Genomic DNA, 17,526 nt, shown 5'->3' with positions numbered 1-17,526 from the left:
TCTGTTACCTGCTGCTCCTCAAGCTTTGATATCAGATCCAACAGCTTCCTCTGGAGCTCCATCACCTTGTCATATCTGGATATGGACCTGAACGCACATGCAGCTCTTCACTGGTGGAAGGGATAAGCTGCTGAAATGTGGACATCTTCCTTGGAGCAGCCATAGGTGACACGTTGTCAGCCAGTTCTAGCTGGAAAAAGGGAGCGTGGGCCGTGGGTGGAATGGCCACTGAGGTAGAGGAAGATGATGACAGGGAATTGGATGATTGGACTCAAGTTGTTGATGGGGGAGGTTGAGAAAGAAGCAGTAACAGGTAAGAAGATGAACGTTTGTTTGGGATACAGAAGAGTAAATGAACTCAACAGTTCACATGAAGGGATCACTGTAGTCCAAACAGGTATAGCAATCATCTCACCCCCGTTCTCTGTTCGGGGCAGGAGGTTGAGAGGAGGAGCTGGCCATCTGGTCGGGGTCTGGGATGCTGCTGCAGGACCGGGGACGGTCTTCTTGTCTCCACCCCTTGGAAAGGGGTAATATCTCCTGGGTCTAGGGGCGGATGCCCCTCGGGGCACGATGGTACCTGGACCTGGGGGGAGTGTGAGTGTTCATCGGGTGAGTGCTGAGTATTTGTATATGTATGCATGAGGGTGGGAATGCACGTTTGTGTCTATGTGTCAGGTTGGGTCTTAGACTCTCTGGGAACATCCCAGGCCCTCCCAGGTGTGGGGCCCATCTCCCCTCACCACACTCCACACGTCTTCACAAATAAAATTTTTATCATTAGAGAAAAAATTACCAGTAATCATCCCACAGATGTAATATCATCTACAGCTACTCTTAGTACCATTGATGTTAAGTTAGACTCTTTTTCTCCAATTGATCTTTCTGAGTTAACTTCAATAATTACTTCCTCCAAACCATCAACGTGTCTTTTAGACCCCATTCCTACAAAACTGCTCAAAGAAGTCCTGCCATTAATTAATGCTTCAATCTTAAATATGATCAACCTATCTCTAATAATCAGCTATGTACCACAGGCCTTCAAGCTGGCTGTAGTTAAACCTTTACTCAAAAAGCATCTCTAGACCCAGCAGTCTTAGCTAATTATAGGCCAATCTCCAACCTTCCTTTATATCAAACATCCTTGAAAGAGTAGTTGTCAAACAGCTAACAGATCATCTGCAGAGGTTTATTTGAAGAGTTTCAGTCAGGTTTCAGAGCTCAGCACAGCACAGAAACAGCTTTAGTGAAGGTTACAAATGATCTTCTTATGGCCTCTGACAGTGGACTCATCTCTGTGCTTGTCCTGCTAGACCTCAGTGCAGCGTTCGATACTGTCGACCATAATATCCTATTAGAGCGATTAGAACATGCTGTAGGTATTACAGGTACTGCACTGCAGTGGTTTGTATCATATCTATCTAATAGACTCCAGTTTGTGCATGTAAATGGAGAGTCCTCTTCACACACTGAGGTTAATTATGGAGTTCCACAGGGTTCAGTGCTAGGACCAATTCTGTTTACATTATACATGCTTCCCTTAGGCAGCATCATTAGAAGACATAGCATACATTTACACTGCTATGCAGATGACACCCAGCTCTATCTGTCCATGAAGCCAGATAACACACACCAATGAGTTAAACTGCAGGAATGTCTTAAAGACATAAAGACCTGGATGGCCGCTAACTTTCTGCTTCTTAATTCAGATCAAACTGAGGTTATTGTACTCGGCCCTGAAAACCTTAGAAATATGGTATCTAAGCAGATTCTTACTCTGGATGGCATTACCTTGGCCTCCAGTAACGCTGTGAAGAACCTTGGAGTCATTTTTGACCAGGACATGTCCTTCAACGCACATATTAAACAAATATGTAAGACTGCTTTCTTCCATTTGTGCAACATCTCTAAAGTTAGAAATATCCTGTCTCAGAGTGACGCTGAAAAACTAGTTCATGCATTTATTACTTCCAGGCTGGACGACTGTAATTCATTATTATCAGGAAGTCCTAAAAAACTCCCTGAAAAGCCTTCAGCTAATCCAAAATGCTGCAGCAAGAGTCCTGACAGGGACTAGAAAGAGAGCAGATTTCTCCTGTTTTGGCTTCCTGTTAAATCCAGAATTCAAAATCCTGCTCCTCACATACAAGGTCTTAAATAATCAGGCCCCATCTTATCTTAATGACCTTGTAGTACCATATCACCCTATTAGAGCACTTCGCTCTCGCTCTGCAGGCCTACTTGTTGTTCCTAGAGTATTTAAAAGTAGAATGGGAGGCAGAGCCTTCAGTTTTCAGGCCCCTCTTCTGTGGAACCAGCTTCCAGTTTGGATTCAGGAGACAGACACTATCTCTACTTTCAAGATTAGGCTTCAAACTTTCCTTTTTGCTAAAGCATATAGTTAGGGCTGGACCAGGTGACCCTGAATCCTCCCTTAGTTATGCTGCAATAGACGTAGGCTGCCGGGGGATTCCCATGATGCACTGGGTTTTTCCTTTCCAGTCATCTTTCTCACTCACTATGTGTTAACAGACCTCTCTGCATTGAATCATATCTGTTATTAACCTCTGTCTCTCTTCCACAGCATGTCTTTATCCTGTCTTCCTTCTCTCACCCCAACCGGTCGCAGCAGATGGCCCCGCCCCTCCCTGAGCCTGGTTCTGCCGGAGGTTTCTTCCTGTTAAAAGGGCGTTTTTCCTTCCCACTGTCGCCAAAGTGCTGCTCATAGGGGGTCATATGATTGTTGGGTTTTTCTCTGTATCTATGAAGCGCCTTGAGGCGACTTTTGTTGTGATTTGGCGCTATATAAATAAAATTGAATTGAATTGAACGTCACCGCAGCCTCCTGTGGCTTCTGCACTGTGGCTGCTGGGGGCTCTCCTCAGCTCTTTCAAGGAGGGTGGCACAGCTGCCCCTCTGTTGACCCTCTTTGGGCTCTTGTGGCCTGGGGGCCTCTGGAGAAAAAAGAGGTATATACTGTAATATCAAACGGGTTTAGCAGAGGTAGAAACTCTATAGATGCAGTTTTGGAATTTGAAATTAGAAAACCCCAAATAAACAAAAAAGTGTTGCAGCAGTGTTGTTCAAAAAAGCAACATGATACTATGTAGAGAGAAGGCTTATTAATTAAAATGAGGACGATGAGTATCACAGGCCGAATGTACAGGTGGATGAAGGATTTCCTCTTCAGAAGGCAAATAGTAAGGATAGAAAATGGAACATCACAAGGGAGTTGATGATAAATGTTGTGTTTCATAATATAGACAGTGGAATGGGAGTTTCTCTTTATGCAGATGACGGCATCATGTGGAGGAGAGGAAGGAACCTAGAGTTTATTACTGGAAAGGTGCAGGAAGCAATTTTTAAAGTCATGAGTGGGTCTTTACATTTTCAGTGGATAAGACCAAGGTAATGTTTTTCACAAGAAAAAGAACCGGTAAGGTCATTAAGCTAAAGTCATACAAACCATATTATTTGGTTTGATGAGAGGGTTACACGGACAAATTCAGAAAAAGTGTGAGAAAGTGTTCAACATCATGAGGGGTTTAACTGGAAGTGACTACATGATATCACATTGCTTTTTTGAATAACACTGCTGCAACACTTTTTTGTTTACTTGGAGTTTTCAGTCAGGACTATAGTTCAGCAGCAGACACTTTACAGAGGTTTGATCATATTCAGTACCGAGTGTCGAGACTTTGTACAGGTGCAGCTAGAACAGCATCAACAGACAGCATCATTACATTGAAAAATGGCACTTAACAACTAACCTCTGCCCCTCTGCAGCCAAACAGAGAGCCTGATGAGCCCAGCTGTGAGTAAGCTATTAAGACTCGACTGTACGCTGTGTTCGTGTTTCCTCTGAAACAATAAGCTCCGTTGCAGCAGCCTTTCAACGCCTCTCTCTGTCTCTCGCTAGCAAAGTCGACCCAGACAACAAATTAAAGCTAGTTTTCAGCTGCGAGCCCAACACGAACCCGACGTATCAGCCAGAGATCCCTTTACTGCGGTTCGGAGCCGCGGACCTGTTTTATATACACGCGGAATAGTTTTCTATACGAGATCGCTGCAAAAAGTGCAGCCTTACCTAATGTCCACCTACTGTTACTCATTTATATTAAGATTTAAACATGTAGCTGGTATTGGTATGGAGAGTAACCTTCAGTAATAGTAATAAATCACACAGCAATAGCACATTCATGTAGCTGTAAAAAGCATGATCCAAAGTAATCCAAAGTATTCAGAATACGTTACTCTCATTGAGTAACGTAACAGAATACATTACAAAATACATTTTGGGGCATGTAATCTGTAATCTGTAGTGGAATACATTTTAAAAGTAACCTTCCCAACACTGCATATAAACAGATAATAATTTCCTTGGGGGTTATTAAAGTATTCTGATTCTGACACAGATTCATGACTGAAATGCACTTTAAAACTAAAAGATTTTAAACTGATAACAAAAATAATGGCAGTTCTACCCCTCAGCCTCTTAGATGCACCGTTGGTATCAGTTTGAAAATCCTACGTTGCCTCATTCTTGAATGTCCACGCCACCTGCTGGGGAGACAACAATACCTCATCAGCTTTTTACGGCTGAGAGCTAAAAAACATTATGTCATATGGTGGGCAGCTAAGTTTAGACTACCAGGTTTTTGCCTGTGAAACAAGATCAACTGAAAGCGTGACTCCACAGCAGGATGTCTCGCTTGCTTCAAGCACAATGGCCACGAGTGTCAGACAAAAGCTGACGGCCAAACAATCACATGCTGCAGAAGGCGGACCAGTTGAGACTGAAATCAGAACTGCAAACTGAGATATAATTAATCACCCAGATCCTGGCTTTTGAACATTTTGAACTCATGGAAACCAGTGCCATGCAGAGAACGCAAGCGAGATGAGCTGTGTTTTCTTGATATACACCAATCAGACACAACTTTATGACCACCTGCCTAATAATCTCTAAGAAGGCAGCATGAATCAGGCACATAAAGCATGAGCCACCAAAAAGCTTTATGTTTCTGGAAACGAGTCTCAGTGATGAACACCTTTTGCTGCACCATCAGGCACCATCAGCCTGCACTCAGTACAGCCCTCTGCTGGCTCCACCTCCCCTCCTCTCCGTCTGCCCCCGACACTGATTAGCAGTCAGGGAGCTCCCAGCTTCTCCATCTCCTCCTCCTGCAGCGTGCGGATGGTGCGGTCCACGCGCCACAGGATGTCGTCCACTGCGGCGCTGAGCCGCTGGCTGATCAGCAGCTTCAGAGCCTCGAGCCTCCACATCCTCACCTGCACAGGACGTGTCTATTGTGTGATGTTGAACGTCTAACAACCATACACCTACACTTTCGGGTCAGAGTTCAAGTTAAAGGTCTCACCAGGGTGATCATTACAGACATACACGCACATGCCTCGAAGTGCTGGAAAGCTGAGCTGCTAAACTTCATCTGCGCCTCTTCACTGAGCTTTGCTGCTATTTGTAGTTCAAATTAAGTTTTTGTTTTTTCTTGTTTTTTTAATAGTTCTCTGCTTTTATTGTGAAGGGCAGCAGAGTTCCAGCTCACTGGAGCTGAGACTGCCGCAGTTTGCTCCGGATGCTCTTCTTCTTCTTCTTCTTCTTGGTGTTTATTGGCAGTTCACAAACAATGAATTGGTGTGTTACCGCCACCAGGTGGTATGGAGTGTGGACAGGACTGTCATTAAGGATTAGCTCCTACCATACAGATGTGTTTGTCTAAGATAATATGATAATCAATTAAATCTAGTTTTAGTTTTATTCTGTTTAGGTTTTAAATCATCATCATGTTTCTTCCTCACACTTCTGGCACTGTAATATAACAAGCTCTATTGTCTCATCATCTCCACAGTGCTCACATTTTGTATTGCAGTGTTTCCCTACAGTAAATACTGTGCTCTTTAGCCCAGTGCGCCCAAATCTGAGACATGAAAGGATTGTTTTTCTCTCTCCTCCATTCTGCACTTCTCATTTCTACAGTTTTCCTTTGGATTATATAAAACTGCCGCCCTTTCGTTTCTTTCTCCCATCGTTTTTGACATCTCTCTTTCTCTTTTAATAAACTTTTTATTTCTGTTTGACTAAAGCTGATACTCCACCCTTTTCTCAGCCGGAAAAGGGTGGAGTGCCCACTCCGGGTCGGGGATGAGTTCCTGCCCCAAATGGAGGAGTTCAAGTATCTCGGGGTCTTGTTCGCGAGTGACAGGAGAAGGGAGGCGGCTCCATCGACAGACGGATTGGGGCTGCAGTGATGCGGACGCTGCACCGGTCCGTCGTGGTGAAGAGGGAGCTGAGTGTAAAAGCGAAGCTCTCAATTTACCGGTCGATCTACGTCCCTACCCTCACCTATGGCCACGAGCTGTGGGTAGTGACCGAAAGAACGAGATCGCGGATACAAGTGGCAGAAATGAGCTTCCTCCGAAGGGTGGCTGGCCTCTCCCTTAGAGATAGGGTGAGAAGTTCAGCCATCCGGGAGGGGCTCAGAGTAGAGCAGCTGCTGCTCCACATCGAAAGGAGCCAGCTGAGGTGGTTCGGGCATCTGACAAGGATGCCTCCTGGGCGCCTCCTGGGTGAGGTGTTCTGGGCATGTCCCACCGGGAGGAGGCCCTGGGGCAGACCCAGGACACGCTGGAGAGATTATATCTCTCGGCTGGCCTGGGAACGCCTTGGTGTTCCCCCGGATAAGCTGGAGGAGGTGGATGGGGAGAGAGAGGTCTGGGCCTCTCTGCTTAGGCTGCTGCCCCGATGGATGGATGGATGGATAAAGCTGATAATGAATTCCACTGATCTTTTTCCAGAGTCCTGCTCTGCAGCCTTATCTGCCATTTCATTTCCTTGAGACCATAATGTGCTGGTACCCATAAAAAGTTCACCATTAGTCCCGTTGTGTTTACTCTCTATGGTGTTGAGTTTCTGATGTCTTGTCTACTTTCTGAGTGGTTGCATTGTAAACGTACTAATAATGAACTGGAATCTGAAGACTGGTCTTAATGGTCTTGTGTCTTCAACTGTCTGGACAGCTGATAATGTCATAACCATTTCTCCTGTGTGTCCTAAATCTATAATTGATCCTTTTGCTTACTTTGATACTAACCTCTGGTAGCTACTCCAACTCTATTTAAATATGTTCTTAGATGTATGTGTATACATTTGTAAATATATGTAATATTTACTAATGTGTTTCTGTACTGTATGTGAATTTAAAGTAAACTCCTCATCCACATTTCTCCTTTTCTAACAAAGTGAAGTCTACTGTAACATCTGGAGGTATCCACAGCTGTATCACTGTAATGGTACTGTCTGACTTATATTGACCTGATCTATTCTCAGTTTTCTGAGTCACAATCCAACCAAAACTCCTCACCAGAGATGGGCAGTAACGCGTTACTTGTAATCCGATTACTTTTTTCAAGTAACGAGTAAAGTAAGGGATTACTATTGCAAAAACGGTAATTAGATTACAGTTACTTTCCCGTAGGAACGCTGCGTTACTGCGTTACTAAAACCGTGATTTTTTTGCATGACAGTGACGTAAGCGAGTGCGACGTTAGTGACAACAGCTGTGTCCAGATCAACAGTGGATCACATATCGAGTGTGGGAGAGAGTATGAGCGTGCAGCGTTTAAAGCGTGGAAGTACTGACCTTACTTTGAGTTTGATTCCATAAAAAGTGACAAAAACATTAGTGTCCGCTGTGCGTGGGAAGAAAACTTCTTTTTACAGCGAAAAAAACCCCTAAACTTCCAACAAGCTCCGAGAAACTCGCGGATTCTTCCACTGACCGCTGCACACCTGCACCAGGTTAACCCTCCGTCTGCTCCACTCCTGCTTTACAGGTGAAAATAGAGCAACAGGACCGCTGAGTCTTTGACTTTATTTATTTTCTGCTGTGTTTTACTTGCATCTATTTGAAAGACTGAGTGTAAACACACACAAAAAATATTTTATTTTATGAGCTGGAATGTGCAGAAAATAGGTTTAAATGTTAAACTAATTTCTTCCAGTCAGAGAATGTTGCATATAATTAAATGTTTGCTTGATGCATAAAGTTAAAAGATTAAAACTAATAAAACAAGTTTTAAAAAGAGACTTTTCCATTTGATTACATTTTGTATGATGGATTATGTAGAAAAGTAGAATTGGGCTGAAAGATCTATCACTTTATCACCTGTTCAGGTTGTAAATTGTGTTTTTAAAAGTAACTAAGTAACTAAGTAATTAATTACTTTTGAAAATAAGTAATCAGTAAAGTAACAGGATTACTTATTTTTGGGGAAGTAATCAGTAATTAGTTCCTGAGATGATCCGTCACTGATGTAAATTTGCCCAGTAAGTTAGTTGTTAAGTGCCATTTTTCAATGTAATGATGCTGTCTGTTGATGCTGTTCTAACTGCACCTGTACAAAGTCTCGACACTCGGTACTGAATATGATCAAATGATCAATGATATATATATATATATATATATACATGTATACATATATATACATGTATACATATGTATACATGTATATATATACATATATATATACATGTATACATATGTATACATGTATATATATGTATATATATATATACATGTATATACATATATATACATATATATGTATATATGTATATATATATATATGTATATATACATATATATATATATATATATATATATGTATATATATATATATATATATACATATATATACATATATATATATACATATATATACATATATATACATTATATGTATTAGGGGTGCAACGATATTCGTATCGATATTGAACCGTTCGATACAGTGCTTTCGGTTCGGTACGCATATGTATCAAACAATACAAAATTTTAAATTTATTTGATCAACTTTCCTTCTGACGATGCTGTCTGTGTTGAGCGCTCAGTGGATCTGCGTTCGACTGCTCCGCCTAGGCTGCACTGTCGAGCGCAGATCCACTGAGCGCTCAACACAGACAGCATAGTCAGAAGGAAGAGCGCAGGGCAAGCTAGCAAGACAGAAGTTAAGCTCTCCTTGCAACATTCAGATCTGGCGTTTGGAATTATTTTGGTTTTCATGTGACGTATGACCCTGAAGGTAAGCGAGTCATGAACTAAAGTAAAACAGTATGTTGGATGTGCCACGCAATGCTCAATTACATGGGTGGGAACTAGTGTGTTAGCGCAGTTAGCTCGTTAACGTGTTGGCCGTCTAGCCCCATGCACGGGGCGATCGGCGGTAGCTCGTTAACGGAGATTTGCCGTGTTGTGGCGTTAAGGTCATTTCAACGAGATCAACCTGAAAGCACTAGTGGGAACACAACGAATATGACTGCACATTTACACCGACATCATCCTAGTGCAAAGACCAAAACAACAAGCATGCTACTAACTTTAGCCGAGTCATTTAGACAGCTGTTAGCACATGATTCTCCTTATGCTGCTGAGAATATAGCCCAGAAGAAGCGGATAGTATAGCTTTTATTTTGGAAAGAGCCATTTCTCTGTAATAAACTCTCTTTTCCAAAGATGAGTGATTCCTCAATCAGATACAGGGCTCGCAATATCGCTAGCCCGACGTCCCGGGGCTATCTCTCCCCTGCCTGTCGGGCTATTGTAGGAAGGAAAAATATATGTCAATGCTTTTGCATTCTTTCAGAAATGTAGCTGGGTAATTATGTCATTGGCATCGGTGAGCCACTGTCAATATGTGACATATTGAAATCACGTTTGAATTTGCGCTTGTTTTTTTGCTTTCACTTTGCAATCGTGCGAACTGTGTATAGAGAGCGACAGCACTGATCTGTGAGTGATGATAATTTGTGCACCAATTCCTCTGACATCGTCTTATTAATCGTTAGCTTACTATGCAAACATGACAAGTGAAATCTCCCGCAGCTTAAACATGTGAGAGGTTGATCGCGCAGAGAATCGCTGAGTGTGTGTGTAAAAGCAGCAGGATATATATTTCAGTTCTGCTGAGCCAAATAAGACAGGTCGGGGTGAAGAAGTGACAGCCAAAGAAAAGCTTACCACAAAACGGAGAAGTTATGACAAATCAGACTATAAGGCAAAAAGAAAGTGCAGCTTTATGGTTTCATGGACAAAAGAATTTCTGTGGCTGCAATATGACGAGCTAAATAACCAGGGCTGCACATAAGTGGTCCGCAGGTGCGCATTCGCTGTCAAAATAAAAAACACGCACAAGGGTTAGGGTTAAATTTAAAAACTGTACTTTTGAGTTAAAATATATATTTATAATTTTAATAAGTGACAAATTAAAAAGGCATGAACATTTTTTTTGTATCGAAAAAATATCGAACCGTGACACCAAAGTATCGAACCGAACCGAACCGTGAATTTTGTGTATCGTTGCACCCCTAATATGTATATATGTCTATATATGTATACATGTATATATATATGTATATATATATATATCATTGATCATTTGATCAGATTCAGTACCGAGTGTCGAGACATATATATATATATATATATACATATATACATATATATATATACACATATATACACATACATATATATCTATATATAGTAGAAGTGCAAAGAGTTGGCCGTCCGACTGCGGTCTGGAGTGTGGGGCCTCCCTGCTGCTGCGGAGTCGGGGCGGTCTGCCTCCCCCCACCGCAGGGAAAAGGGTAACACCACCTGGGTCTGGGTGCAGTTCCCCCCTCCAGGGGCAAGGGTACCTAGACCCGGTTTGTAGAGTACGCTTGGGGAGTGTGATCGTGTGTACTTCAGCTCCTCCCCTTTGTGAGTGTGGACGCTTCATCTCTTTGCTCTTGAATGCTTTGCTTCTTATATTGATTTTTATTGATTTTTATGCTGATTTTTTCCCTTTTTTCCGTGTGAGCTTACCTGCGATAACTTCTGGACACTTGTAGATCATTAGGACTAGAGTGTTCTTAACAGAAACAGCAACATTTTATGGTTACCTTGTCCTCAGCGCTCCGTGTGTCTGTGGCCTAGACACAGCTGAAGCCTGATTACAGCGTCTGGGCACCGAGCAGCCTCAATAGCCTGGAAAGGTGCTAACCGCTAGGCTAACTAGCAACAAGATGCCTTCCCTCTCCACAGATGACTACCACAGCCTCCTGCAGAAGATTGCAGTACTGGAGACAAAAATTCATCGCTTAGAAGTAAACGTGGAGGTAAATGGACTGTGTGGAAATGAAACAACCTTGCCTTTGATTCAAAACAATGGCGATGAGCAAGCTAGTACACAGCTAAGGAGCACAGATAACATGACCAAGAAAGTAGACTCTGTGCATTATTATAAATCCTCAAGTGATAATCCCCCCTTAGACTGTCTTGGTGCAAAACCAAGACATAAATCATGTCTCCTGGAAGGGGGAGGACGTATCACAGGCAGGGCACAGCGAGCTGAAATCTCTGAAACCGACTGGCCTTCACTTCCTACGAGACAGAGAAGCTCTTCTACCCCTGTATACGGGAGGAAACAGGACTGGACAACCGTGAATAGGAAGGTTAACAACAAACCTCCAAAACAACTGAATGTGAAACTGCAGAACAGATTTGCTCCACTATCAAAGGACCCTGGATCTATATCGGACAACCATCCATCTAAAAGCAGCGAAGTAAGGTCTGAAAATCTGTTGAAAAGTAAAAGGCCACAGGGAAAGCTAAAGGCTAGGCCTGAAACTCTGATTGTGGGTGACTCTGCCGTAAAGGATGTACAAAGGATGTGCGGTAAGAACACTAAAGTCCTCTGCTTTCCTAACGATATGGTCAACAACCTGAAGGAGAGAATTCTTCAAATTGCAGATGAATATCCAACTGTGACAAACATTGTTCTGCATACAGGGTCAAACGATGTGTCCAAACAACAGTCGGAGGTTCTGAAACGGGACTTTACTGGATTATTAAACACTGTAAACTCTCTGAATGCAGCTGTATTCATCAGTGGACCTGTACCGCCGGTCAGAGGAGGAGACGAGAGATTCAGCAGGCTGTTTACACTGAATAAATGGCTTATATCAGCATGTGCTGACCACTCAGTGCACTTTATCGACAACTTTAATATTTTTTGGGAACGCAGGCATCTGTTCAAAGCAAATGGATTTAATATTAACAAGTCAGGGGTGAAACTGTTCACCTCCAACTTGTTTTATTCCATACGTCATCCATCTGTGCTTGGTGCCAAGGCTGAGATAAACGAGGAGTTATCTCATAAAGAGGAACAAACAGTACTCCAAGAACAGACAAAGCCCAGCAGAAACCTTGAGGAGGAGCTCCATTTGCCCCCACCCGGGAAGAGCCTCAGAAAGGAGAGACATCCATGGCATCTGAGGAAGAGCCTCAGAAAGGAGAGACATCTAAGGCAAGAAGAGGGGTCCCTATTTGCCTCCAACTCTCTCAACAACACCAACGACCAGGACAAGGGACCACGACCTTCCCCAGTCCCCCAAACCCCTGACAGGCCATCACCCTCCTCCCCCTCCCTTTCTCCCTCCTCCCCACACCTGAAATTCACTGAGGAGATGATGGAGCGGGTCAATGCTGGGCTCAGATCTACCCCCCGTCCCAATCCCTTTTTGTCCCCCATAAACCCCCCACCAGAGCGGCCAAAGGTTCGCCATCGAGCCCCACCCTCAACAGAGCAATCGAAGTCACATTGCCCAGCCTCGCCCCCCTTAGTTCCTCTTCATGCCCTGTCTCCGCAGTCTGATGTGTGATGTGTGGAGGGTCCGGGCTGTGAGGATTATGGCAGTGGTGACTTTTCCCAGGAGAAGCTGGGACCCTGTTTACTAGAAGGTTTTAAAATTTCTGCACTTTTAGGTGACAGGAGACATGTGGCCTGGTCAAAACACAGAGAGCTGCACTCTAAAAGATCTTTAAACATAGTAAACATACCTTGTGTGCCACAGACTGCTCCCAAACACGAGGGGACAAGTAATACCTCTAAAACACTTAAGTTGGCTTTATTAAACATTAGATCTCTAGCTGGGAAAACATTTTTAATTAATGATTTAATCACTGAGCACAGCCTTGATTTTATGTTTTTAACTGAAACTTGGTTGGACCAAAGTAACAGTGGAGCTGTTCTCATCGAGACAACCCCTCCTAACTACAGTTTTATCAGTGAGGCCAGGGTGAGCAGGAGAGGAGGAGGGGTTGCTGTCTTATTTAATGAATCATTTCAATGTAAGCAGCTATCTCCTGGAAGTTTTCAGTCTTTTGAATATGTGGCTTTACAGCTGAAGGCCCCATCCAAAGTTGTGTTTCTTAATGTTTACAGGCCTCCCAAATACTGCACAGACTTTTTTAATGACCTCAGTGAACTGCTGTCTGTGATCTGTGTTGATTTTGACTGTGTAATTATTGCTGGGGATTTTAACATTCATGTGGACAACCCTCAGGACAAAGGGACTAAAGACCTGAGTAACACTCTGGGCAACTTTGGGCTGACTCAGCATGTAACAGAGGCCACACATAATAGAGGACACACTCTTGACCTACTGATCTCCAAAGGCCTGAGCATTTCAAAGGTCACTGTGTCTGATGTGGGCCTGTCTGATCATTACTGTGTTTTCTTTGAAAGTAAAATCTCAGCCCACACAAATATATCAACAACAGTGATCACAAAACGGTGTATAACTGAAAACAGTAGTGCAATTTTTAACCAGGTCTTCCCATTAACACCTGACCTGCCCAGAGGGTCAGTCAATGAGCTCGTCAATAGCTTCAATGCTAACATGTTAAATGTAATGGACACTATTGCTCCCATTAAGGTGAAGGTTATCTCTGGAAGGAAAAAGTCTCCATGGAGAAACTCCACACTGGTGAAAAATGAAAAAAGAGAGTGTAGGAAAGCTGAGCGCAGATGGAGAAAAACAAACCTCCAGGTTCACTATGACATTTATAAAGAGAAACTTCACAATTATAATTTACAACTGAGGAGTGCAAGGAGGTCCTACTTCTCTGACATCATCACTAAAAACAGCCATAATGCTCGGGTCTTATTTTCTACAGTTGACAGGCTAACAAACCCTCCTGTGTCAGTGGCAGCTGAACTTCATTCGACCATGGCCTGCAATGACTTTGCCAAATTCTTCACAGACAAAATCCAAAAAATTAGACAAGCAATTGGTACATCAACAGCAGATCCAGGATATGTACTGTGTCCACCAAAAAACTGTTTAAACACCATGAAACAGTTTCAACCTATTAACAGCAAAGACCTGGAGGACATCTTAACTGGTTCAAAACATACTTAGAAAACAGGAAATACTTTGTATCAATAGGTAACTTCACATCTGAGCAGAAAAGTATCACATGTGGAGTTCCCCAAGGTTCCATCTTGGGACCCCTTCTGTTTAACATCTACATGCTCCCACTGGCACAGATTATAAAGAACAACAAAATAAACTACCACAGCTGTGCAGATGACACACAAATATATATCACAATGTCACCAGGAGACCGAGGCCCTGTACAGGCTCTTGGTAAATGCATTGAGGAAATCAATGACTGGTTGTGCCACAATTTTCTCCAGCTAAACAAAAACAAAACTGAGGTAATAGTCTTTGGCGCCAAAGAAAAACGATTACAGGTCACCAGAGAACTTCAATCTATACATCTAAAAACCACAAACCAGGCGAGAAATTTGGGTGTAGTGATGGATGCAGACCTAAACTTAGAAAAACACATTAAGACAATAACAAAGTCAGCTTACTATCACCTCAAGAATATTTCAAGGATAAAAGATCTGATGTCTCAACAGGACCTGGAAAAACTAGTCCATGCATTCATCTTTAGTAGGCTTGACTACTGTAACAGCATCTTTACAGGTCTACCTAAAAAATCAGTCAGACAACTACAGCTCATTCAGAACTCTGCTGCTCGAGTCCTCACTAAGACCAAAAAAGTGGACCACATCAGTCCAGCTCTGAGGTCCTTACACTGGCTGCCTGTCCGTCAGAGGATAGACTTTAAAGTTCTGATGCTGGCCTATAAAGCTCTGAATGGTTTAGGACCAAAATACATCAATGACCTCCTGACCCAGTATGAACCATCCAGATCCCTCAGGTCATCTGGATCCGGTCTTTTATCAGTTCCCAGAGTCAGAACCAGACACGGAGAAGCTGCATTCAGCTTTTATGCTCCTTATATCTGGAACAAACTCCCAGAAAGCCTCAGATCAGCTGAAACACTCAGTTTATTTAAATCCAGGTTGAAGACTCACCTGTTCTCAGCTGCATTTGAATAAAGCACCAAATCCACACTTTAAGCTTAAATTTCAAAACTTACATTTAACTACTGATTTTATCTGTTTTGATTTTATATATTGTTTTGTTTGTTTGTTTGTTTGTTAATTAGTTAGTTAGTTTATTTGCTTGTTTTAATCAATTTTAAATCATGCTTTTTATTTGTTCTTGTTTCTAATGTCTCTGTAAAGCACTTTGAATCACCTTGTTGTTGAATTGTGCTATACAAATAAACTTGCCTTGCCTTGCCTTACAGCGTCTCTTTATGTCTGTCTCCACGTTGGTTGAGTGTGGAGTAAGTGCATATGAGAGCATGAGGGTGGGAATGGATGTTTGTGTCTGTGTGTGCCTGTATGTCTGTGTCTATATGTCAGGCTGGGTATCAGGCGCCACCTCTCTGGGGACACCTCAGGCCCTCCAAGGTTTGGAGGCCTATCTCCCCCCACCACCACTTCCCCTGCCAGTGGCGGACTCCCTCAGACATCGGTGCGTTGGTGGTTCTTTGTGTCCGGGGATGGGCGTCCAGGTACACACCGGCTCACTCCTTGGTGGCCGCTTATCGGGGCCTGGAGCCTGGGGCTCGCTCGGGCCACTTCGGAGGTGGGGTGCCCCCGGCCTCTCGGCCTGGGGCTCGGTCACTCAGGCACGGCTGGCTGCCGGCGGAGCTCACGGGCGCGTCACTGCAACTCCCCCTGGCTTCTGCTCCGCGGCTGCTGAGTGAGCCCTCATCTGGGACTCTCCTCAGCTCTTTCTGGGACAGTGGCGCAGCTGCCCCTCTGTTGGTCTTCCTTGGTCTCTTGTGTTCTGGGGGCCTCTGGATGTCTGGAGTTTTGATCTCCTCCATACCTGCTTCATGCCCTGGAGGGCGGGGCTGTGCCCCCCCACACCCTCTAGCAGATCATTACATGAAGGAACCTTTAAAAAAAAAAAAAACAAGCGCGTCCATGCTCACAGGTGTACACACGGGTGATCACACCCACAAACTACACCCTTTTTGGCTCCTACCTCAAAGCACACTGTGTTCTGTTGATCTTATGTGCTGCACAATAATGTTTAACATTTAGTATTTACTGTCATATTCCCATATATCATTGTGATGTTGTTTATTCTATTACTCTTGTTCTCTTCTGCTTGTTTTCTTTTTTCTTTCTCAGCAGGTGATCCAGGTGATCGATATATGCATTTTTTTTCTTCTTTTTTTTTCTGCTCATTCTGTTGGTTTTTGTCTTTTGCCCTTCTCCCCCGTCCCTCTTCTCAGCTGTTTCTCTTTCCCTCTTTCTTTCTCCCCTTCTTTCCCCCAGTCAAGTCTGTCCCGTATTCAGTAAGTGAAAATAAAATGAACAATAAAAGGTGAATCAAATGGACCATTACGGCAAGGCTGGGATGGTCAATTTGGTAAAGTAAATCCGTTGGGCATCTTTCTTTGCCTTTAGACAACAATTCTGATGGCAAAAGAGCCAAACGGGACAGGCAAAAAAAAAATAAAAATTCATACTGCACCCTTACTGCAATGGCTCTGCATGACCCCTAGGGGGCACACCCCACACTTTGGGAACGCCTGAGCTAGCCCAACTTCAGTAACAAAAAAAAAAAAAAAAAAAAAAAGATTCACAAAATTCACGGTTCGATATTTTTTCGATACAAAAAAATGTTCATGCCTTTTTAATTTGTCATTTATTAAAATTATAAATATATATTTTAACTCAAAAGTACAGTTTTTAAATTTAATGTTGCTGAAACAACAAAGTAATAAAATAATAAATCTATCTGATGGATAAATCACTCATCTTTGGAAAAGAGAGTTTATTACAGAGAAATGGCTCTTTCCAAAATAAAAGCTATACTATCCGCTTCTTCTGGGCTATATTCTCAGCAGCATATTAAACATATCAGGTCCCCATAAGGAGAATCCTGTGCTAACGGCTGTCTAAATGACTCGGCTAAAGTTAGTAGCATGCTTGTTGTTTTTGTCTGCTTCCACTTGTCTTTGCACCAGGATGATGTCGGAGTAAATGTGCAGTCATATTTGTTGTGTTCCCACTAGTGCTGTCAGCGTTAATCTGAAATGACGTTAACGCCACAACACGGCAAATCTCCGCTAACGAGCTACCGCCGATCGCCCCGTGCGTGGGGCTGGACGGCCAACACGTTAACGAGCTAACTGCGCTAACGCACTAGTTCCCACCCATGTAAGTGAGCATTGCATGGCACATCCAACATACTGTTTTACTTTTGTCCATGACGCGCTTACCTTCAGGGTCATACGTCACATG

General features: G+C 43.1%; 1 protein-coding gene across 2 annotated transcripts in view; it reads right to left on the bottom strand.

Annotated features, from left to right (window-relative positions):
• Positions 1–2,702: 2,702 nt before the first annotated feature.
• LOC147304533 (uncharacterized) overlaps positions 2,703–17,526 on the bottom strand; it is a 37,739-nt gene continuing 22,915 nt past the window's right edge. For both annotated transcript variants that reach the window (XM_086279490.1, XM_086279491.1), the window contains exon 3: positions 2,703–2,954. In XM_086279490.1, coding sequence (XP_086135616.1) covers positions 2,802–2,954 — 153 coding nt within the window. In that variant the 3' untranslated portion in view covers positions 2,703–2,801. The remainder of the gene's footprint in view (positions 2,955–17,526) is intronic.

Source organism: Aulonocara sp. 'chitande type north' Nkhata Bay, linkage group LG22 (genome assembly GCF_057382095.1).
Source record: "Aulonocara sp. 'chitande type north' Nkhata Bay isolate Kocher_YH1m ecotype deep benthic linkage group LG22, A_spYH_male_GT1.1, whole genome shotgun sequence".
Classification (NCBI taxonomy): Eukaryota; Metazoa; Chordata; class Actinopteri; order Cichliformes; family Cichlidae; genus Aulonocara; species Aulonocara sp. 'chitande type north' Nkhata Bay.
The sequence above is the reverse complement of the archived record's forward strand: the minus strand, read 5'-3'. Positions and strand labels throughout refer to the sequence as shown.